The sequence below is a fragment of the Spermophilus citellus genome (assembly GCF_964194105.1).
Source record: "Spermophilus citellus genome assembly, chromosome: X".
Classification (NCBI taxonomy): domain Eukaryota; kingdom Metazoa; phylum Chordata; class Mammalia; order Rodentia; family Sciuridae; genus Spermophilus; species Spermophilus citellus.
The window spans coordinates 8,843,816-8,867,675 of NC_138190.1; the positions used below are offsets into that span (position 1 = coordinate 8,843,816).

Genomic DNA, 23,860 nt, shown 5'->3' on the forward strand with positions numbered 1-23,860 from the left:
AGCTAATGCATTTTCACATACAGTTTGTCAGGGATGCAGTGGCAATCTGTAGACCTGTTATTAATATTTAATTGACATAAAATAGCAATCCGTGAGACTAAATTATGAAATTCACAATTATTTAGAAAGGATTTTGTATCAGTTATATGTCCTTTGCTTGCTTTTGAAAAAAAAAAAAAACGTTTTATATCTGCCATGGGAGACCATCATATTAATAAAAAAAAAAGTACACATGAAACAAAATCACTTGCTTTAGAAAAAAATGCTATAAACAGTGATAGAATTCCTCAGGATGATGCTGTTAGGATCTTATACCTCTCAAACATGCAATCATGTCTCTAATTATGGTCTCTAATAATGGAAATGAATCTTTAAACTTTTATCTCACTTCCTCAGCGTGAGAAATATTCAAGAGTTTTTTTTATCACTATTCAGTCATTAAAGTAGATTAGAGAAAAGGAAAAAAAAAAGAGGCACATACAAGAGAAGACAGGGTGGGTTTTTGTTGGAGGGAGGTCGGTCTGACACAAGGATTGAACCAAACTAACAACTTTAAAATTAGATTGGTATTTGCCTAAAGCCACTGGATTATATTCTTGCATGGTTAAAATGGCAAATTTTATGTTATGTGTATCATCATACTTTAAGAAATTTATTTTTAAAATGAAATTGGTCTGTTCAGGATAAAAATGTTAATGTGCACAGAAGAAATTCTGCATAAAAACAAGCTGCCTTTACCCCGACATGCTAAGTGGAATTACATATAGTCACCAGTTTTTGTAGGTTTAAAATGGTTGACCATCAGGAATTTCATATGGTTCAACCTATATAGGCATAAGAAAAACATAGTTGTGCCCCTATTCTGGAGAATTACTACAGTTTAGTGACTGTCATTGAGCGCAAGGGCCGTTGAGTGAAATAACCTTAGCATGGTAGCTTTTAACATCAGAGCCACTGCGGATATAGAACATGTTTTTGTGCGATTATGACAGTCCATGACTTTGAGTGAGGGAGATCACTTACAATGCAGTGAGATGCCATTAACCAAACAGGGGCTGAGCTGATTCCATGGGGCATCAAACTTGACATCGGTCATTATTTAGGAAAATAGATTAATTTCAGCTTCTATTTTCTGTCATTTTCATACTGCAACAATACTGATTTCTCAAAAAGCTATTCTGGATATCAAAATTGTGACATGGTCTAAGATTTCCTTCAGGGAACAGGACCTTTCATCAATTTTCCTCCCTCAAATCTTTAAGTCATAAGTAGCAAAAGACCCCTTCCGTTCTATCAGAACTAGGCAACAGAGCTATGCCCTCTCCGAAGCTCCAACTGTAAATGATCATTACGGGCCATAGTTGGGGCTTGATACACAGAAAGAGCAATCACACTAGAATAAGTAAATGAAGGTATGTCTAAATCACTACTATATTAGTGGAACCAAAGTGTAATTAGCATGCATGCCCCTCCAGTTCCGTCTTGGCACTGGCAGAGAACAACACATTCCGTGTCCCTGAAATATAACATGCACAACGTAAAAGCTAAATTATGATTAATTACATTAATAAAAAGACAGTTTCCCATATTCAACTCCCCTTGGTGACAAACTATGGACATCCTTCTATGAAATTGCACATTCCATAGGAAGATGTGCAACAGGAATGGACTAAAGAGAGGCTGCTCTCTTCATCTAACATCAGCCCACAGGAAAACACCACCCTGCAAACAAGATCATGCCATAGGGATTATTTCAGAGCCATTTAAGAGACAAAACCCGGCTAACCCCTTTTCAAGCACCCTCAGTGAAAAGCTTTAAAACCGGCTATTGTCGGAGCACTGGGTACCTTTTCTCTCTTGGCTTTGTTCAGTATTTTCCTCGGCTGCAGTTTCCATGGCTGGCTTCATACCATCCACCAAAAATGCTTTTCCCTGCTCCCCCCAACACACACTTTTTTTTCCTCCTCTTCCTTTTCTTTGGACTCCCCTCCGTCTCTTATTTACACCCGCCTGATTGAAAGGCTCTGTTCTTCACTACAGTAGATTACAGTCCCTTCCAAGATGCAAAAGTCTTGTCAGCGTCAATTTCGCTCTGCCTACTGGTCCATAAAGACAGCTGCCAAGGAACAGGCAGCCATACGTCACCGAGGATCCCAGTTATAAAACAACCATTCTGCACCCGCGACTGTGCCTCCGCTCTGTGTGGCTCCCAGGGGAAGGACCTGCTCCCCCACAGCTCTTCCTCCTTGCTGTCTTAAGATCGCTCCCTCCCCTTCTTCTTGCCAACTGCACCCAATGAATACTAATTAATTCTCCCAGGAAAGAACAGATTTGTGACATCAGAGGAAGGGATGTGGAAGAGAAAGAAAAGAGCCCCCTCCCACCACGTGACTTAGTTGGTCGGCCACAATATATGCAGTCTTAGGAGAATGTGCGTCTTCCCAGAATCACCAGGCTTTTTTCCCATGCCACCCCTTTCTGGTGCATCACAGTTTTATTTATTTCATTTATCCCCAAGCCCTGGGAAATCATATTCAAAGGATGTGCCGATAGTCTCTATTTGCTTTTTTTTTTAAGAGAGAGTGAGAGAGGAGAGAGAGAGAGAGAGAGAGAGAATTTTTATATATATATATATATATTTTTTTTTTAGTTCTCGGCGGACACAACATCTTTGTTGGTATGTGGTGCTGAGGATCGAACCCGGATCGCACGCATGCCAGGCGAGCACGCTACCGCTTGAGCCACATCCCCAGCCCCTCTATTTGCTTTTTTAATACTTCTTTTTCACAGAATCTCTAGATAGACAAGCTGATTTAAAAAAAAATAAATAATGCGCGCGCACACACACACACACACACACACACACACGACTGAAAGAAAATGTACGCAAGAGAGAAGAAAACCCAAACGTGGATTTAGCAATAGCAATGTAGCAATCTGGTATCAGAATTCACTCCTTTGTCTATACTTAATATATGTGACAGTAAAGCAAACTTTAATAACTCAAGTCAAAATTTATAAAATGGTAAACTTTCCTTATTTAAAAACAAACATAATATGTTATAAGTATATCTAGCCGACATTTTGGTGGTTTCTTGACATGAAAATTCATTTTTTAAATTGGATGTGATTATTTCCATATGGTGATTTATTCATTAAAACTCCTCACTCAAAATCAAAACGGCATTTTCAAAAGCATTCTAAATATTTGGCATAAAGGCTATTGTACCAATCATGGGGTTTTTTGTTTGTTTGTTGATACTGGGGATTGAATCCAGATGTTCTTTATACATCCCCAGCCCTTTTTATTTTTTCATTTTGAGACAGGGTCTCGCTACGCTGTTAAAGCTGGCCTCAAACTTGTGATCCTCCTGCCTCAGCCTCTGAAGTTATTGGGATTACAGATGTGGACTACGGCACCAGGTTCTGCCCTATTTTAAAAATGCATTTGGCTGGCCCACCTACATTCTTTATCCCTATTAAAAACTTTAACTCAACTCAAATACAAAGATGACCACTGATAACTACAGGGTGAAGGATTCCCTGAGCAAAGAGAATCCGTTAGCTGATTGAGCTCAACACCCATCTTGGGAACATATATGAAACAGGTTAGAGACTCCCTTTCCTAAAATGCTCTCCCAAGTTTTGAAGGTTTATTGTTTAACACCTTTAAAAAATGTGCAAGATCTTGAATCCAAATCCTTTAACAACCTGATCTTTGAATACTTTGGTTTTAGATAATCCCCCAAACCTTCTTATATTCAATACCTCTGTCTTGTTAAATAAGAGAAGATTTTGAAAACCAGTTAAGCCTGTTTGGATACTAATTTTACATCTCATTTTTCACTTTAACTATTGTCCTAGAAGACCACACCCACAATCAACTATTCCCTTCAGTATGGCCCCAGCCATTTTTGTCTTCTGGTGAGGGGAGTGAGACACACAGCAGCCTAAAGCTGCAGACTTTAGATAAAAAAGATTCCTTTGTGATTAAAAAAGAAAGAAAGAAAGAAAAAAAAAACCTCTGATGTGTCTTAATGGGAAAGTTTTAATCATGTCTTGCAAAGAACACGTAGGCCCATTCAGACAAAAAGGTGACAGGTGCTGGTATGTGACAGGCTTGTTCCCTTCAGTATTTAAAATGAAAATTAAAACCAAAGTAAAATTCAATTTGGCACAAAAGAGGAGAATTGTGATTAGCTATGCTATTGGTTTTTCTTTAAAATGTCTAACAAAGTCATTCAATTCTGGAACTGGCAGAGTAGAATAATTTTTTTGGCCATCACTTTAGAGTATTTTATTTTATTTTTTTTAAAGAGACAGAGAGAGAGAGAGAGAGAATTTTTTTTAATATTTATTTTTTAGTTATTGGCGGACACAACATCTTTGTTGGTATGTGATGCTGAGGATCGAACCCGGGCTGCACGCACACCAGACGAGCACGCTACCGCTTGAGCCACATCCCCAGCCCCACTTTAGAGTATTTTAAATCCCTGGGCTCAAATGATCCTCCTGCCTCCACCTCCCCAATAGCTGGGGTCCCAGATTCAGGATACTGCACACTGTTGGGAATATTATTTTAATAATGATACAAGTGTAAAGGCAGAATAGAAAAGATATTCTTATTTTAAAGACAAATTAGTTCTGTATCATAGTGACAGAAATCAAAGATATTAGACAAAGTATTCATAAACCCTCCAGTAGATGCCTTCGGTTACTTCACTCTGAAAAACTGTAGGTAAATGAACAATTCACCACTCTGACCTTATTTACAGCTTCATCACTGTCATTGGGACAATGATGTATGACAATTCTAGAAAGGACCATTGTATCATTTCATAAGCAGCCTCAAATGTCTCACTGATGTTTATGATAATCCATTTGAATCAGTAAAGAAGAAAAATTGTCAACAACATTGAAAATGGAGTACATGTTTATGGTATTTTTGAGGTATGCATCCATCTTTGGCCAGAAAAGCCAGATATACAGAACAAATAGGAGGGGAAATATCTCTCAGAGCTGAAAATATTTCTTTGAGTCCCATACTAAAAGACAGCAAGAATACTTCTGAAAATCAAAGGATGAGAAAGATTAACACAAAATGGATATATTAGATTCAATCCAAGGCTAATGGGACACATAGAACTCTCCTAAGCCAGGGTGATCCTACCTGCTACAAGTGCTGTGGTATTGCCACAGTGACAAATGAGTAGGGGAGGATTCATAAAGTACCTACTGTATGCTAAAAATCAAGAAGCCATTCTGTGCTATATAACTGACTGTTCAGCCAACAGAACTCAAGTTGCACAATGATCTTCCTACAGATTATTCCAGCCACATAGCTAACAAAGATTTTTTTCAAATGCCCATTTTCTTTCCAGCTGGATGGTGCATGCCTGTTATCCCAGTGATCTGGGAAGCTGAGGCAGGAGGATCATAACTTCAAGGCCAGCCTTAGATACTTGTCAAAGCCCGAAGCAAATTAGCAAGACCCTGTCTCAAAATAAAAAATGTTTAAAAAGGGGGGGACTGGAGATGTGGCTCAGTGGTAAAGTGCCCCTGAGTTCAATCCCCAGTACTAGGGGGAAAAAAGGAATGCTTATTTTTATTCATTTATCTATCTATCTATCTATTTATTTATTTTACAACTTTCTAAATCATATTTTAGGTTCCTTATGTCCTCAGAATGACTCCTCAGTGAAGAATCATTCATCACCAAGAAAGCATGTTTTAAAATTCCTCTGGCTACTAATTCCTCTGCAATTTTCCTGTTTCATGGAACATTTGTATAATGTGAAATATGCTCTGGCATAATCCTTCCTCATTGTCCCTCCAAGGAAATCAATACCCAGAGCCACTTAACAAAAATTTCTTTTTAAGATAATTTAAAATTCATTCAAGTGGCTCTTATTTTCACATTACTTCCCATGATAAAATGCAAGATATGTTCTAGTAAAAAATATCTGGGCCTTCTATTTAGTGAGAACAAAATTAAAATATAGCAAGAATTCTTATGTAGTACATTTAAGGGAGAAAACATACTTCATGTAAAGTAGAAATAGCCAAAATGATAATTCTGTGTTGTTTAAAAGGTCACATAATTTTTTTAAAAAACTAAAACATACAGAATAGAGCCAGAAAGTCCGTATATGTTCACCTAAAATTGCATCCTTGTATAACTAGATTTTCCCAAAGCTTTATCAATTTGGCAAAGCCTTTGTCCTCCATTAGCAGAATTAAATTTCTAATTTTTCATCTAATGTGGGTCTTTGAAAAAAGCCTTCTGATTCCTCCCTGTTCTTATTCTCTGTCCTGATGCCCTTCCTCCTGTATATTGCTATACTTTCCTTTGCACAAAGTGACACCACATACAGCTAACAGCTGACATGACAAATCAAACCAAATGATGTATATGAACACTCTGGTTGTCACGCTCCGGAAGTATAAGCCATCCTCATTACTGTTCTTTTTAATGGTAGAGGTGGTTCCCAGGCAGGCCACTGTCGCAAAGCTGGCTAATGTCAATAGCTATGAGCGCATGAAAAGCCTCTTTCAGGCCAGTTTCTTCCCAATCTAATTGACTGTTTATTTAATGACAGACAGTGCCTCATTAGGAGCTCCAAGGAGCTGCGAAAACAGAGACTGCCCAGTTTGGCAAAAGCCAACTTGAGGTGTGATAAGCCTCCTTCTCCTGGGGGGGGGGGAGGGGAGAAACAAATTAATTTCTAAAAGAAAAGCAAGAGAATAAATTGGGCAGGAGCAGGCTGAGGCTTCACTGATGGAAACAGTTATGGCCAGAAAGTTTCAATATACCGAGCTGAAGAATGAGCACAGCACAGGTGGCCTGTGGCCGGAGGAGGCCTGACATTTTCACTAGTGCAGACACATGTTTCTTTATGTATGTGTGTGTGGTGGGGGGAGTCCTGGGGATTTAACCCAGGGATGCTTTACCACTGAGCCACATCCCCAGCCCTTTTCATTTTTTATTTAGAGACACGGTCTCACTAAGTTGCTGAGGATGGCCTTGAACTTGCAATTCTCCTGCCTCAGCCTCCCAAGTCGATGGGATTATAAGCATCATCATCACCCAGCTCGGTGTGGACACATCTGTCTCAAAAGTCAGTGTTGTTGCTTCCTTCCTGTCTATTATATCAAGCTTGCTCAATGTCAGCACCAGTGACAGTTGGGGCTGGTTCTTTCTTTGCTAAGGGGACTGTCCTGGATATAGTGGGTGTTTTTAGGAACATCCCTGGCCTCTACTCACTAGATGCTAGTATCACCACCCCAGTTTCTGAAAATGTTGCCAAACATTGCCAAATGTTTGGGTAAAATCACCACCAGTTGAGAATGACTGCCTTAAATCTCCCTTTTTTCTTCCCTACATTTTCTTTGACTATTGTGGAATCCTCCCAGTCTGTGGTCCTCAAGCCTTTACTGTACCCCACAATCATCTGCAAAGTCTGGGCAATACTGATGCCAGGGCCCCACATCCAAAGATTCTGATTTGACAGGCGTGTGGTGGGCACAAGGACTTCAAGATCTTCCTAGGTGATACCAATTGCTGTAGGTGACAGACACTCACAAAACATGTGCTGTGGTGACAGAGACACGCTCAGAGACTTTAGGAAAATTATATAAGAGGGCAGTTTGATGGATGGATAAGAGACCAGAGAGGCCAGAGTCAGGGTAACTGCTCTTGACTGAGGATGAAGTGGAGACTCTACCCCCAGCTGGGGCAGAAATGAAACACCAAGCATTAAGGTGAGGTGGATTCAGGGTTGTTCCCCAGACTTTCAGCTTGGATCCCTAAAAGGATAATGAGTGCCACAGGGAACATAAGATTCAGTGATGTTCGGGTTTCCTAGGGTTGGTGTAGGCCTGTAATCCCTGCAGCTCAGGAGGCTGAGGCAGGAGGATCGCAAGTTCAAAGTCAGCCTCAGCAACTTAGCGAGATGCTAACTCAGTGAGACCCGTCTCTAAATAAAATATAAAAAAGGGCTGGGATGTGGCTCAGTGGTTAATAGCCCTCGAGTTCAATCCCTGGAACCAAAAAACAAACAAACAACAGAAATTATTCTCTTACAGTTCTGGAGGTCCAAAACCAACGTGGGGGCAGAGACATGTTTTCTCTGATGGCACCTTGGAGAGGATCCTCCCTTACCTCTCTCTTCCAGCTTTGGGGCACAGTCAGCAATCCTGCACAGTCTTTGGTTTATAGATACATCACTCCAACCTCTGTGGCATCGTCTGCTTTTCCCCTTGTGTGTCTCTGTGAGTCTTCTCATAACGACGCCAGTCATATTGGACTAGCCCCTACCTAGCCAGATATGGCCTCATCTCACCTTGATGAAGTCTACAGAGACCCTTTCCAAATAAGGGCACATTCAGAGGCTCTGGAGGTTAGGATTTCAACATATTTGGGGTGGGGAGTGGGGACACAATTCAGCCCACACCAGGTGGGAAGAAAGAGAAAGACTATCACATTTGGAAGCTAGAAGCCACATGGGCCATGGCTGTGCAGCTGCTCCATCTGGGCCGAGTTTGGAAATGAAGACTTGGGCATTATCAGCAGAAAGAAACCAGCTATCGTGGGAGCAGGTGTGAAGCCAAGGGAAAAAGTGCTGAGAATAAAACCTTGCAGGTGTCACCTAATTTAGGGGGAAGAACCACCCTCAAAGGATGTAGAGGATGTTGGAGAAGATCCAGGAGAGGGCCCTGTCACAGAGGAGGAGGGAATTTTAAGAAGGAGGGGGTGTTCCACAGTCAAGGCAGCCAGAAGGCGAGGACTTGGCAAAGACCACTGAAATGGAAAATTCCAATTTGCTTGCCAGCATCAGCACTGAGACTGGAATGGAAACCAATTTTAGAGGGGCTACGAAAGGGCTGGGAAGTGAAGAAGAGGAAGCCAGGGCGGCCCACTTTCTAAAGAAATGTGGGAGTGAGAAGGCGAGGGAAAGATGCAGGCAGATAAAGGAAGAAGCCAGTCAAGAAAAGTCCCCCAAATGTTCTATGCTGAAAAGGCGGCAGTGATTGAAAGAAAGATTTAAGATGTGAGTGGGGGTGGATAAATGATGAGTTGAGATCACAGGAGAGGCAGACGGCCAGCAGCGGGTGGCAGGAGGGATACTTCCCCCTCTGAAATGAAAATGGAAAGAGAAAATGGAAAAGGAAAATCTGTTTGGACTCCAACATTTTAAAAATTACACCTTAGAAGAGGTGGTGATGGGCAGGTTAAAAGCATAGCCTGTCCTGCACAGAGAAAGATGCTCTTATTACTTGGTTGGGTCTACATCACAGTCAAAGAGAGAGGGGTTATCAACCCCATTTTTAAGGGTGACATATGGGAATATGATGCTTGCTCTGGTGTTTTCTTTTTTGGAGGGAGGCATTCTGGGGTTTGAACCCAGGAATGGCATACCACTCAGCTACATCCCTACCCTTTTATTTTGAGACAGGGTCTAAGTTGCAGAGGCCAGCCTTGAACTTGTAATCCTCCTGCCTTAGCCTCCTAAATCACTGGGTATTTTAGTTAGTTTTTCATTGCTGCAATCAAAAGACCTGACATGAACAATTTTAGAGGAGTAAAAGTGTATTTGGGGCTCATAGTTTCAGAAGTCTCTGACCACAGATGTTTGACTCTGGGCCTGAGGTGAGGCAGAACATCATGGTGGAAGGCCATGGGGGAGGTCAGTAGCTCAGAATATGCCACCAGAAAACAGAGGCAGCTCCACTCCAGGGACAAAATATATACCCCAAAGGTACACTCCCAATGACCCACCTCTTCCAGCCATACCCTATCTGCCTACAGTTACCACCCAGCTATCCATCAGTGCATTAATCCACTAATTTGGTTAAAACTCTCATAACTCAATCATTTCACTTCTAAACTTTCTTGCACTATCTCACACATGAGCTTTTGGGGGACACCTCACATATAAACCACACACTGGGACTAGGTATGCATCACCACCACACCTGACTATGTTCTTTATCTTAGTAAGGTAGACAGCTTGCCCTGAGTCTGGGTTGCTTGGGGACTTAAATGAGGTAGAATTTTCAGGGGATCAGAGACCCCAGGGGATGAGCAAGACAATGCCCTTCCTCTATGTGTCATCATATTGGGAATGAACCCTAACATGACAGAACCAGACTCAAACAAAACCAGAGAAATGAGGACCAGATTTTTTTTTTTTAAAGTGGTTTTGATAAAGAAAGGAAGTTTCCATTCCTTTCTGCGTACACAAGGCATAGGTCAGGAGACAGCTCATCTACCGACAACAATCTTCCTGATTAATTATCACAGCCCATGGAGAACTCAGATTCTCTCATTAAGAGTAGAACACCATCAATAAGCTCTTCCTGCCAAGGCTCCCAATTAAGTCGTTTTCCCAGCATGCACCAGGTTGATATGAACAAGGGCAGGTCTTGCAAACCTCTTTGTTAGCTTTGAACCACAGCTACTGGAATCCGAGTCATGTCTCCAGAGTGGTTTGTCACCAAAAACCACAGAGCCTGGAGTGTTCTCCTACCCAGAGCTGATATCTTACGTACAAAGTTGGGGGAAACTGAGGTGCTCTGCTGGGGACTCCCCTTATGTCATCTGCCCAAAACCTCACTCATAGTGCCTTCCCAGCCTCAACTTTCCTCCCGAGGCACAGCCCTATGCCCGTCTCCTTTAGCGAGGTTCCTAGGGGAACTCTTGTGTCATCATAGTGGTCTAATCCCCCTGGGTCTCTCCATGTAAATATCATCTCTTTCCACTGGAAAGACACCTGGATCCCACTCAGGTTAGAGAAAGCAACTTGGACCAACCCTAACCTTCAACGGTGTGCCCTCAAGGCCTGCTTTGCCAAAGGAAGACAAATGTTTTCAAATTCAAGGGTAAATCACAAGATGTCCCTGCTGTAAAACCTCAGAAGTTGAAAAATGATGGGATATGACCAGCAGGGTAGGACTAAAGATGAAGCGATCTCTTTACGACCCTTAAAGATCCCTTTAAGAATTCAGGGCACATCAAGAAAACTCCTTGTTGCCGCTACGCCATTGAAGCTGGCTCCCTGCCCTGTACATGCAGAGGCTGCCGTCATCTTTCCCTGAAAGAGTCAAGTCAAGGCACAAATTAGCCGGGCACAGTGGCCTGTAATCCCAGTGGCTTCAGAGACTGAGTCAAAAGGAACAGGAGTTCAAAGCCAGCCTTAGCAATGGCAAGGCGCTAAGCAACTCAGTGAGACCCTGTCTCTAAATAAAATACAAAACTGGTCTGGGGATGTGGCTCAGTGGTTGAGTGCCCCTGAGTTCAATCCCTGGTACCAAAAAAAAAAAAAAAAAAAATACAGATTAACGAGTTTCTCTCTGTTGGGCTGCTGGGGAAGGTGTTCTCTCTGGCAGCCCCTGGATCCCTCTGACGGTGGTCACTTCACACTGATCTGAGCAAAGGAAAGGCCAGTTGTATTTTCCCAAACCTTATACATATACCTCCACAACTGCCACCAAGTCACAAGGAAACTAAATGCCAGCAAGGGATCAAGCAAAGGTGCTGGCTAGATGTGTGGCCCAGTGACTGGGTTCAATGCTGTCTCCAGAGGACTCACAGCATCCAGATGTGACAGTAGCTCATTAAGTGGAATAGAGGCCAATGGTCAGGGGCTGAGAGTGTCTTCTGCATCAGAATGTTGTGGAACTTCACCCAATATTCTTTCATATTTTTGCCTCCATGACAGTACTGAGAAATGGGCCTCATTATCCCCCTTGCATGAATGGAAAAACCAAGAGAGAGTCCAGGGAACCTGGCCAAGGTCATGCAGCTGGTCAAAGTCAGAGCTGAACCTTGGCCACTGGATGCTAAAGCTGGGAACTTAGGAGTCACAAAACCACCATACAGGAGCCAAAGCTAGCTACGTGAGGTGACAAGGTGATCAGCAGCCATCAACTCTTCTGGGTTTTGTTTTGTTTTGGGTACCAGGAATTGAACCCCAGTGGTGCTTAACCACAGAGCCACATCCCCAGCCCTTTTTATAGTTTATTCTGAGACAGGGTCTCCCTGAGCTTTTTAGGGCCTCACTAAGTTGCTAATGCTGGCTTTGAACTTGCAATCCCTCTGCCCCAGCCTCCCAAGCTGCTAGGATTGGGCCTGGCTAGCAGCCATGACCTGTCAAACTCAGAGTCCATATCACCAATGACTCACCCAGAACAGCCATCCCAACATTCATTACTTTACCCGCAAAGCATGGTCATCTGACACTCTCCCTACAACTTCTGGGGGATTAAGGCTGCACACCTCCCCAGCTGGGTAAGAATATCACACCCTCATGTTCACCCACCATCCCTTCCAGCCCGGTTCTGAGCAGCCTTACCATGCCACTTGACCTTTCTGAGCTGCGGCTTCATCATCAACTGACAGAGGACTCATAAGAGAACTTCCCCCAGCAGGCTATTGTTAGCAAGCACAAGTGAAATATTGCAGAGTCTCAGCACGACACCTCCTACATGGTACTGACAAAATGCTGTTTCTGTTCTGGAAGTTCTTCATGCTCCCACCAATAACATACAGGTCCAAGGGAGAGGTGGCCAGAAGGACGACTAGCTGATTTCACATCCTTCCAGATCTTTTTCTGTCCCTGAGGGGCTCACTTCTGTGCCCCTGCATGGTCTGACTGGATTTGTAAGGGCATTTCCTACCCCCATCGACTCCCGGCCCCAGACCTTTATGTGTCTGTCCTCAATACATCCCAAAGCCCTCCCTGAGGACAGCTAGCTTGGATGTGAAGTCTTAGATGCAAAGAAATAAGCGGAACTGAGATGGATAAAGCAATGGGATTTTAAAAAGATGTGCCTCCAAGGATACTTAACTACTCTTTAAAACATGGATGAAACTGGCTTCTGGAATCTGAAGGGCATTGCTAACACCTACAGGCACTCAAGACCAAATTAGATTTGCCTCTAATGTTTTAAAATTACAATGGAATTCCATTCTTCATGTCATAGAACCACACGAGCAAGGTCTAGCTTTGCGGACATGCAACGTATACAGATCTCTGCCCTCAAACTCAAGCGTGGGCCGAATACTCTGATGCCATTGTCCTGAAATTTCTAGTAATTTCACTTTGAACTTGTGTTTTGCACATAATGTCCAATGGAGCAATGCAGCACACACTTGAGTGGAGGTAGGTCACCAACGACACTCAGAACAGCTATGCCACCACTCATTTTCTCCCCTAAACATGGTCATCTATGTTTTTTTTTTTTTTTTTAAATTTTGTCTTGCTTTGTTTTTTGGAGCAGTGCTGGGTTTTCATCCATGCCAGGCAGAGGAGCTATGTGTTCCTTGTCACCCCATTTGCATATCACATTCACAATGGCCCATTAGTCCAGAATTCTTTTTTTTTTTTTTAAGAGAGAGAGAGAGAGGGAGAGAGAGAGAATTTTTTAATATTTATTTTTTAGTTTTCAGCGGTCACAACATCTTTGTTTGTATGTGGTGCTGAGGATGGAACCCAGGCCGCACGCATGCCAGGCGAGCGCACTACCGCTTGAGCCACATCCTCAGCCCAAGTCCAGAATTCTGATGGGCCCATGACACACAGGGAGTTCAGTTAGATTCAAAGTCAGTACAACGGAAGCATGGAACGTCCAGGACCAAATAGGTACTGGCGCCAGCCGTCTGAAAAGGCGACACTTTCTGTTCAAACCACAACTTGCTTTGGATGAAGAAAGAAGGTAATGGAGTTTTAAGGCATGGATGCCCAAGGAAACTAACACATCCTTTCTTACTCAAATTGCTTCCCTATAACTTGGCCAACCACTTATGCTGAAAAAGACACCATAGAAGGAAAGACAGGACAGCCCAGAATTATTTTATTCTTTCAGTTCTTTATTACTCATCAGCAAGCCAAGGGAGGGAGAGTTAAGAGAATTTACTCGGTGGGGGGATTGGGGTGGGGGGGTTGTGACTCAGCGGTAGAGCGCTGGCTAGCACCTAGGAGGCCCTGGGTTAGATCCTCAGCGCCACATAAAAATAAATAAATAAATAAATAATACAGCATTGAGAGAGAGAGAGAGAGAATGTACTCATATCATGAAATACAACCAAGCCAGGTGCACACGCTTGTAATACCAGTGACTCAAGAGGCCAAGGCAGGAGAATGGCAAATTCAAGTCCAGCCTCAACAACTTAGCAAGACCTTCTCTGGAAATAAAAAGTAAAAAAGGCTGGGCCTTTAGCTCAGAGGTAGAATGCCCTTGGGTTCAGTCCCCAGTTAAAAAAAAAAAAAAAAGAACAGCCTAGTTAGTTTTGTGCAGCATTTCCACAGTTCTGCCTAGAACAACATATGAATGCACATACTAGTTACAAAACATGAATTGTGCCATTTCAGTGATCCCACATGTGTTAAATGCTCTCAGATTTGTATCAAAAACCTGAAGTGCACAGTATAAGGATGATCAGTAAGATTCATGCTAATGATTTCAAATGAATAATTTAAAATTCAATTTTTCTTGACTTAGAATGACAGTAAGTGAAAAGCAAAAAAAAAAAAAAAAAAAAAAAAAAAAAAAAAAAAAAAAAAAACTCTGACAAGTGCAGAGAGAGAGAGAAGCTAGGAGGAAAGAGTAAAGCTTTGTAGTGGACTACATCAAACATCACCTTTTCCAGGCCTTTAGAACAAGCAGCTTGTGTTTTCATTTTGCACCCAGATCTGGGAGTTTGGAGACTGGCCCTGCCTGAGAAGGCTGACCCAGTAAGTTGTCACTACAGACGGAAGGGGGTGGGGGCCACTGTGGCCAAGTTTGGGCATAGGGTGGGGATGCATCTACAGGAGTCTGACCTGTGTGATTCTGGGGCAGGTAACAGGTGCCCTCCCCTCACTGGCTTGAGCACATTTCACAAGTCAATGTATGGGTGCTGTAAAGTAAGGCAGCTAAATGCTTGTTGTCCAAGATGCAATGAGTAAAGAGAACGTGGGATAGCTCTGTACAAGCATGCGCACACAGGAATAGTTTATAAGATCCACGTGGAAACAGTTTATTTAAGATCAGACCCAAACACTTAGACGACTTGTCAGGATGCTTTATGAAGGCTGTCCTGGCTCTAAGGTCCCATGGTCCGTTCAGCAGGATGGTTAGAAGAAAGAAAGAAGCATCAGGTCAGGACTGCTGTAAGCCACTGGCTGTAGGCCCAGCTCTATCACTGCTCCTGTCATCCTAAGTCATCTGCTAACTGTTCAGGTCAAGTGATTTTTCTACCTACTCTTATCTGATGTTTGAACAGTCTGGAATGGATTCCCCTGAGCTTCTGGAATTCTTTGGAGTAAGGTGCCAGACATCTTTCTTTGGAAGAGGTCCAATCAATCAGAAGCTTTGTCATCTCCAGAATGCCATTTGGAGTCACCTACCAGTTCTCAAGCCTACTATCTTTGCTTCTTTCTGAGGTGACATCTAGCACTTCATTGAAGTCTGTATATGATACTGAGATCTGTACAGCAGATGACAAGTAAGTTGCTTAACTCATAATAACTTAAAATGGGTTGGGTAATTTTAGTTTCTCTTGCAATTGTACATTCATAATTTCCATATCAATGACATACTGCATTGCTAAATCTATTTTTTTAAGATAGGTATATTAGTCAGCTTTCTGCACTATAATAAAATACCCTTGATAATCAACTTATAAAGAGAAAAGGTTTATTTTGGCTCACAGTTTGAGATTCCGGTCCAAGATTGGTTGGCTCAGATGCTTCGGGCTGGTGGTGAGACAGATCATCACAGCAGGAGAGTGTGGTAGAGCAAAACCACTCATCTTGTGGCCAGAAATCAAAGAGTAAAAGATGCAACTGGGATCCCATAATGTCCTTCAGGGTCATGCCTCTAGTTACCAAAGGACTTACCACTAGGACCCCCCCTCCTAAAAGGTTCCACCACCTCCCAACACCATCACCCTGGGAACCAATTTTTTTTTTTTTTAACACATGGGCAGGCTTTGGGGGATACTCAGCATCTAAATGAGAGCAATAGGGATTCCTAGTTCAGGTGAGTTCCTATGCTTACCTCACAAACCATTTGATAAAATTCCTTTCTACCTTTTTGGAACTGAGTTCAATGTTGGCAATGTACCAGTACACTTTTGCTTAGAGTCTCGCTAAGTTGCTGAGGCTGCCCTCAAACTTGTAATCCTCCTGCCTCAGCCTCCTGAGCCACTGAGATTACAGGGTTCAGCACCACATGTGGCTCCAATATACTTTTAAAAATCATGTTCATTCAGTGCTTTCAATCAACACACAGCTTGAGCTCACTTAGTCACACACTGAAGAGTAATCAGTGCATTCCAAATGGCTACGGAATGACAGACAGGAAGGTTTCTAATTCTCCACCATTAGTCTTTTTTTTTTTTTTTTTTTTTTTTTTTTTAGGGGGGGGGGAGAGAGAGAGAGAGAGAGAATTTTTAACATTTTATTTCCCAGTCTTCGGCAGACACAACATCTTTGTATGTGGTGCTGAGGATCAAACCCAGGCCGCACGCATGCCAGATGGGCGCGCTACCGCTTGAGCCACATCCCCATCCCCTCCACCATTAGTCTTTGCCCTTGTTCTGTGCCATGAAGAAAGCAATGTCATCTAGGGCCCTGACAGGACAGGCTGCATATATTCCTTCATTTAACTACCTAGGAATTTAAGATGAATGCACTGGAGTCAATCTAAAATTTGTTTGCAGAAAACTATAGTAAGAAGAATTGTGTTTAATTCTCTCCTTTTCCAGTCTATAATTAGGAAAGACAGGACTAAAATGCTATGTTCTTGACTCATAGCTGAATAAGCTCTTGTCTTCTTCACCTGAGGAATAGGAAAGCAAATTATCTCTTAGGATAAGGTCCAAACACCGAATGTACAGTGTATACTCTAAGCAGAGCTAATTCTTCCTAAAACTATACATTATATCTTTGCAAAAACGCATTAGTGTATTTTTATCAAATACTTTTTAAAAATACAATTTTATTGGGCCAAGACAGAGTAGAGAAGACAACATAAATCTTTGGAAATCAATACTTGTTAACGTCAATTTATCTTCTTAATGAAAAGCCACTGATAAACCATGCCATAGGATTAAGTGAGCTAATGCATGCCATGGGCTTTGCACAAGACCTAGAACACTCAATAAAAAGTAGTTGCTGTGATTAATAGGCGAGACCAGAGTGGGGTTGAAATGCTTTCTTGAAAAGGCAATAAAACTCCAGGATGGAGTTTGTCAACCTGCCTCTGCCAGAACATAATGGATGGATAATGGTCACCTGCTCCACCCACTCTCAGGGGAGAACTGTGCATTATGGGCAATTCTCGCTCCCAAGCTAAGATCCCACTCCTTCTTGCCCACCCAAAGAAATTCTATCAGACTGCATGGCAGTGACAGCTGTACATGATCAGAATAAGTGTATGTATATATATATATATATATATATATATATATATATATATATATATATATATATATATATTTTAAATCAGTCCATATCTTCACATTGTGAGATACAAATTATTCCCCCAATAACTACAGCACACCAGTGGAATATGTTCCACTGCTTTGGGGGAATAGGAAATGCCCTCGACTATTGAAAATGATAATGCACTAAAAGACTCTAAACTGTTGTTATTACTATGATGTTGCCAAAGGGGAAATGCTCACTATTGTTTGGGATAACAGGACAATAAGCAAATTCTTGGTTTGGGTTAATTCTTCATCCCAAAGCCAAATATGAGTTTGAAGCTTTTTTCTTTTTTTTAACAATTTATTTTTTAGTTATAGGTGGACACAATATCTTTTTTTTTTTTTTTTTTTTTTTTTTTGTGGTGCTGGGAATTGAACCCAGTGCCTCACGCATGCTAGGCAAGTGCTCTACCTTTGAGCCACAACCTCAGCCTCTGAAGCTTTTTTTTTCTTTTAAGCACCTGATCCCAAGGATTGATATATAAAGGATAAGTTGAACATGGTACAGTCATGTAAAAGAAAACTCGAATATATTTAGAAAGCTTAAACAGTTTTATTTTGAATTGGCCATCCCGACAATTAGCTTATTTAAAATATCAAAAATCTCATTGAAGGATTTGCTGTGTAGCCTCTGCTTTGTTCATTTCACAGATGAAAGTGACAGGTGATTAATCATGTTCATATCAAAGAATTGATCAGTCAATGTGTTAATTATGTAATCTATTTATTCCTTCTTAAATAAATTATTTCTAATTACTGCTAAACCCTAGTGAAAGTATTCAAAAGAAATGATATGAATTTCAAACCTGTTAACCCCATACTTGTTTTAATATACTGGTAAAGGAAGATGAATAATTTTACAGAAATCACTACTCATGATTTTTATTACTGTGAATAAAACGCAAGTAATTCGTGTATTCAACACATCACAGATAGGCTGTCCTAAGTATTCTCGATGTAAACACCTGCTTAAAATTGTAACTTCTGAACTTTTCCATGAAAACATTTTCATCCCTTTCTTTGTTCTTCTCCTCACCCCAAAATCTGGATCTCTCATTATTTCTTAATTAAAGCATATTAAGACTCACAAAAATACACAGATGACGTTTTGGAATACCTGCCATTTACTATTAGGACCTAAAGCCAGTTCTTAACATTTTAACTGTTAATTAATCACTCATTTGTTTACTTAATGCATATTTATCAAGTGCCAGCCACATGCCAGGTGCTACAGATATGAAAACAAAATGGGGCTGGTTATCACTGGGGGAGCTAAGGAACTCAAGCATTCACTTATTATTCAGCAATTATTTAGCCATTTACTTGGGTGAGGGACACTGTCATGACACCTGGAATCACAGTATATCACCAAACTGGACAGTCCATGATCACTAAGTCCACAGCTCATTCATTTGCTAGCCCAGACCTATAATGGCAGGGAGGGGTTGTTATTGGTGCTTACAAATGACTAAGAGAAGAGATCTGATCCTCAGCCTGCTGAACCTCATATAATCCACAGAAGGATGACTGGAACCATGGGGACAAGGATATAGCAGAGCTTAACTCTGGGCAAGAATTGGCAAATAAGGGCTGGGGATGTGGCTCAAGCGGTAGTGCGCTTGCCTGGCATGCGTGCGGCCCGGGTTCAATCCTCAGCACCACATACCAACAAAAGATGTTGTGTGTCCGCCAAATACGAAAAAATAAATATTAAAAAAAAAAAGAAATCTACAAAAGTCCTGAGCACCCCTGAGTTTCAAATCACTGGCAAGAAGTCATGTCTTCAACAGCAGCCAGATTCTCAAACTCACTCAGAATGAAAGAACACTGACTGGGTCCTCCTCATATGGTTTCAGGTCTCCTAATAATCTCAGAATAAGGTGAGGGGTTTAATAAAGACACTGGCAACCTCCCTCCCACTTCATTTTTTAAAATGATAAATAAAGCCAGGGGTGGTGGCCCACATCTCTAATCCCAGCAATTTGAGAAGCTCGGGCAGGAGGATCACAAATTTGAGGCCAACCTCAGCAATTTAGAGACGCCCTGTCTCAAAATTAAAAATCAAAAGGGCTGAGAATGTAGTTCAGGTTTAATTCCTACTCTTAAAAAAAGTTACAAGTATAATACTTATACAATGGAACAAAATGTTGAAACCAGAAAATAGAAGGTTAATTTTTTTCTCCTTTTTACCTCTGCACTCCAATCCGAATCTCTGATGGTAATGGGCAGTTTTCATATTCCGTTGTTTGTTCAACTTTTACATTTTTATAGTAAAGTAGAGAAGTACATGATCATTGCTAAATGCAAAGAATGCTAAAAGCCAATACAAGACAGGAGCAGAGCAGGAGCTTAGTGGTGAACCAAAGCTGATTCAGAAACAAACACAAGATGTTCCTCGGAAGCATGTGCCTCTTAAACTTGTATCTCACTGCACCTATTGAGATTAAACACACAAACAAAACATGCCAACCATTGCTTTGCAATCTGTGTGAGACAGGTCTTGTGCTTGCAACCAGTGGCAGCTGGCACTTTCCATCACTTTCATAGGTGGCTGATCTGTGTCTTCACTAGGATAACCTTGACCTGCTATGATTTCTATCAGAAAAAAAGAAAATGAATGCTGTTAACAGGCTGTGATTCTAATGCTAAAGCATGCTTACTATGTCAGTGAACAGACTCACCTAGCAGAAGAATCTAGAACTTAATTTAAGGAATAAACCTACACTGTCTAAATTATTTAATACCTGTGTGCATCTGGATACATGAGCTACTTCTTTGTACAGGTGAATGAATGAGCTCTAAACCTAGTTTCTATCTATGAAGCTCTTTGGGTATAAATACAGTCATGTGATGTTTAATGAAAGGAATATGTTCTGAGAAGTACATAATTAGGCAATTTCTTTGTTGTTCAAACATCATTTAGCATACTTATACAAACCAAGATGGTTACAACATCACTAGGGTATATAATCTTATGGGACACCACAGTACATGTGCTCTGACAGAAACATCATTACGCAGCCCATGACTACAACTTCCCATTTGACAGTGCCAAGATCTGTCATATTTCAGCTTTTCGGACTTTATAATCACAGGAAACAAAGATGCAATGTTTAATTTTTTAAAAAAGCATAAAGCATAATGTTAGATACCATTGCAATAAAGAGGTTTGTTTTTTTTTTCCTTTTCACACCTAAAGCATACCATCAATATCTACCAAATAGTCAACATAAACCTAGAGTACAATCAACATTCTTTTACTGGCTTCAAATGGTTCCCTTTCACTAGCAACATTGGATATATCCCATATACACATGACAAATGTACAAGTTGCCTCCAATGAGTCATGGGAAATTTCAATTTGGAAGCAGTTTTACTGGCCTTAATGGCTGTTTGCTAATGTATGTATTATTCTTCAGTTATAAAATTCACACATTTAAAAAACTAAATGAACCAAAATGTGCCCACAAGGAATTAAATCAATGCACTTTCCTACATAAAAATCAGCCACTCAAGGCAGGAAGGAAAACATGTTTTTCCTATTGTTGAGCACAGGAGTCCACATTCAATACCGTCATCTCACTATATAGCCAGAAATACTGGCTATATTTGTCCCATAAAAATAAGTCGAGCCAGGTGTGGTGATGCACACCTGTAATCCCAGCAGCTTGGGAGGGTGAGACAGGAGGATCATGAGTTTAAAGCCAGCCTCAGAAAAAAGCGGGGTGCTAAACAACTCAGTGAGACCCCGTCTCTAAATAAAATAGAAAATAGGTCTGGGGATGTGGCTCAGTGGTTGAGTGCCCCTGCGTTCAATCCCCCGGCACCCCCCTCCAAATAAGTGGAAAATCTGGCTATATATCTAGCTATATCATTTGGTGAAAAAGCCAAATGGATAAGCTGAAGACAAAATAAACACAACTTGAATTGGATTAAACCATGACAAGACACGGCTTCAAAAGAACACAGATCTAAATATCCCTTTGATCATGGCCTTGGTATAACTAACAACTTTATGATTTCTTCTTTTTTCCTCTAGGAACTGGAAGCCTAACCCCAGTGCTTCACTCCCCCTCCTTGGCTCATTTATTAATTTTAAGCACACAGCCTGCCTTGAAAGGGGCCCGAATGAGTCCCCTGTTTGTTAGAATGTGGCTGTCTAGCAAAGATGACAAGAGGCAGGGCCTAGGGGGAGGGCCAAGCATACCATGAGAACCCACTCAACTCTGGGTAGCGGGCAGACCCAAGGGGCTTCACGGGTGACTGGAGCTGCCACACTATTTAGCCCCTTTCTCCCTGCACAATAATGAACCCCAGAACCCCCATAATGCTGCCTTCTCCTCTCTCTATCATCATTCATATCTCAGCTATGACAGCCCTAAGAAAGACTCTGATGGGAAATGTGCCTCAAATTAGCATACTCCCCCCCACCACACACACAATAGAGGCTTTTAAGCTTCTGCTTTTTAAAAGCAAAGGAGGGGGGGAGGGGAAAGCAAGGCTGCTCTTAGCAACAGTGTCTGAAATTCCAGGATTTGCCTCCCTGGAAGCTGCTTGTGGGTTTTTCAATTTTCTTAAAGCAAGCCTCTTCTCAAACGGCTTAAAAACTTATTAGAAAGTATTTATTGGACCACAATGTAATAAGCAGCCTCCCTCCCGTCATTAAATTTCAATTAAATTCTTTGATTAAAAAAAAATTACAAACCCCAAACCCTTTCTCCAATCCCACTGTGGAACAAGGCCTTCCCCCTCTCTCCTGGAGAAACTGACAAAATGAAGAAATCCAGCTAGTGTAGATGTTCTGAGGGGCCACTCCTGACACACTATTTATGTATGTTTCCTATCTCCATGAATAAAGAGGGGGGAATAAAGGAGAGCAAAAGGCAACATGGATACCTGTGGGATAGGAACAATTACTTCACACACACCTCTGGAAGGCTGTCCCTGTCACCTCTGCCTCTGCTAAAGGAGAGTCCTACAAAACAACACACTAGCAAACCAGACTGGCACATTTGAAAGGTCACAGAAACAACATAAATCTAGTAAATCTCTAAGACGCCAGCAAACTAAATTATTTGTAACCCAGGCCACAAAATATTAATTCTTGATCTGAGAAGGAGAAATGCAGACTTATCTGGCTCAGAAGGGCTTTGAGCCCTTTAATGGCAATTCAAAGCCATCAGGGATACTTAAAATGGCACCCTTGTCCACATAAGCTCCAGTTCCTTAACTATTACCCAGGCTCATTAGGTTCCCGGGTCCCAGAGGTGAGGCCAGGAAAATTCAGTGTTAGAGTTCTCCTAAGGGTTAAGATGGAATCAGCATCAGTGGGGGCTAAGTTTGCCTTTGGAAGGTCAGTACATTCCTGCCTTTCCTCCTCCCCCTGGGGAGGCTGAAAATGATGATGAGAGGCCATGTGCTTTGTCTCCTACTGTACTCCTAGTCTGGACCATGTTTGACTCCTGCCTTTACTGGAGCTTAGACATTGTTCTCCCTGTCCCGTGTCTGGAGGCTCATCTCTGACCCAAGCCCCCACATACTCCCATCTCCGTGTGATCCAGTCTCTAGACACTGATCCAGGCTCAGCCTCTTTGTTTCTCAACCTCCAACCCTAGGTTTCATACCTCCATCTTGCTTTCTCATCTACAGACATACCCAACCCCTTTATGTTAATTAACATTTCACGGACCTGGACCATCACTCAACTTGGGTCTCTCCTAATTCCAAGTCTTCTAGGCAGTAAAGCTCTACTTAAAAACTGATGTTCAGAATGATAATTTTATTCTTCCCAATGTGACCTATAGATTTAATTCAGTCAAGCTTTTTGTAGATACTGACAAGCTGATTGTAAAATTCTTACGAGAAAGTAAAGGAACTTGAACAATCAGAATCATTCTGAAAAAGAACAAAGTTGGAGGGTCTCGAATTGGCTGTGTTAATCAAGGCAGTTTGCTACCAAGGAAAGGCACATACATTAGAACAGAAAAGAGACCTAAGAAACAGACCCACGCAAATATAGCCAACTGACTTTTGACAAAGGTAATTTGATGGAAAAAGGAGACACTTTGAAAAATGATGCTGGAACAATTTCATGTCCATATGCAAAACATTACCTTGGACATATACTGGCACACAAAAAATAACTCAAAATGGATCATGGAACTAAAGCGTAAACTATAAAGCTATGAAACTCCTGGAGGAACAGGGAGAAAATCTGCATGACATTGGTTTTGGCAAGGACCACTGAGTTATAATACCAAAAGCACAATTCACTAATAAAAACAATTGCCAACCTGGACCTTACCAAAATGGTAGCTTAAATTCTTACATCTGCCTCATCTTGCTAACAATTTTTGGTATAATGTTTCATTCTGGACAAGGCCATTG

At 41.5% G+C, this 23,860-nt stretch overlaps 1 protein-coding gene across 7 annotated transcripts in view; it reads right to left on the minus strand.

Moving 5' to 3' along the window:
• Window positions 1–23,860, minus strand: part of GPM6B (glycoprotein M6B) — a 192,463-nt gene that overhangs the window by 71,087 nt on the left and 97,516 nt on the right. The window contains exon 1 of one of the 7 annotated variants that reach the window (XM_081277079.1): window positions 1,848–2,250. The exons of 2 other annotated variants lie outside the window; for them this stretch is intronic. In XM_081277079.1, the coding sequence (XP_081133205.1) occupies window positions 1,848–1,908 (61 nt within the window). In that variant the 5' untranslated portion in view covers window positions 1,909–2,250. Of the gene's footprint in view, window positions 1–1,847; window positions 2,255–23,860 lie in introns of those variants that run through there. 4 more of the 7 variants (XM_081277076.1, XM_081277080.1, XM_081277078.1 and 1 more) reach the window with 4 other exon arrangements.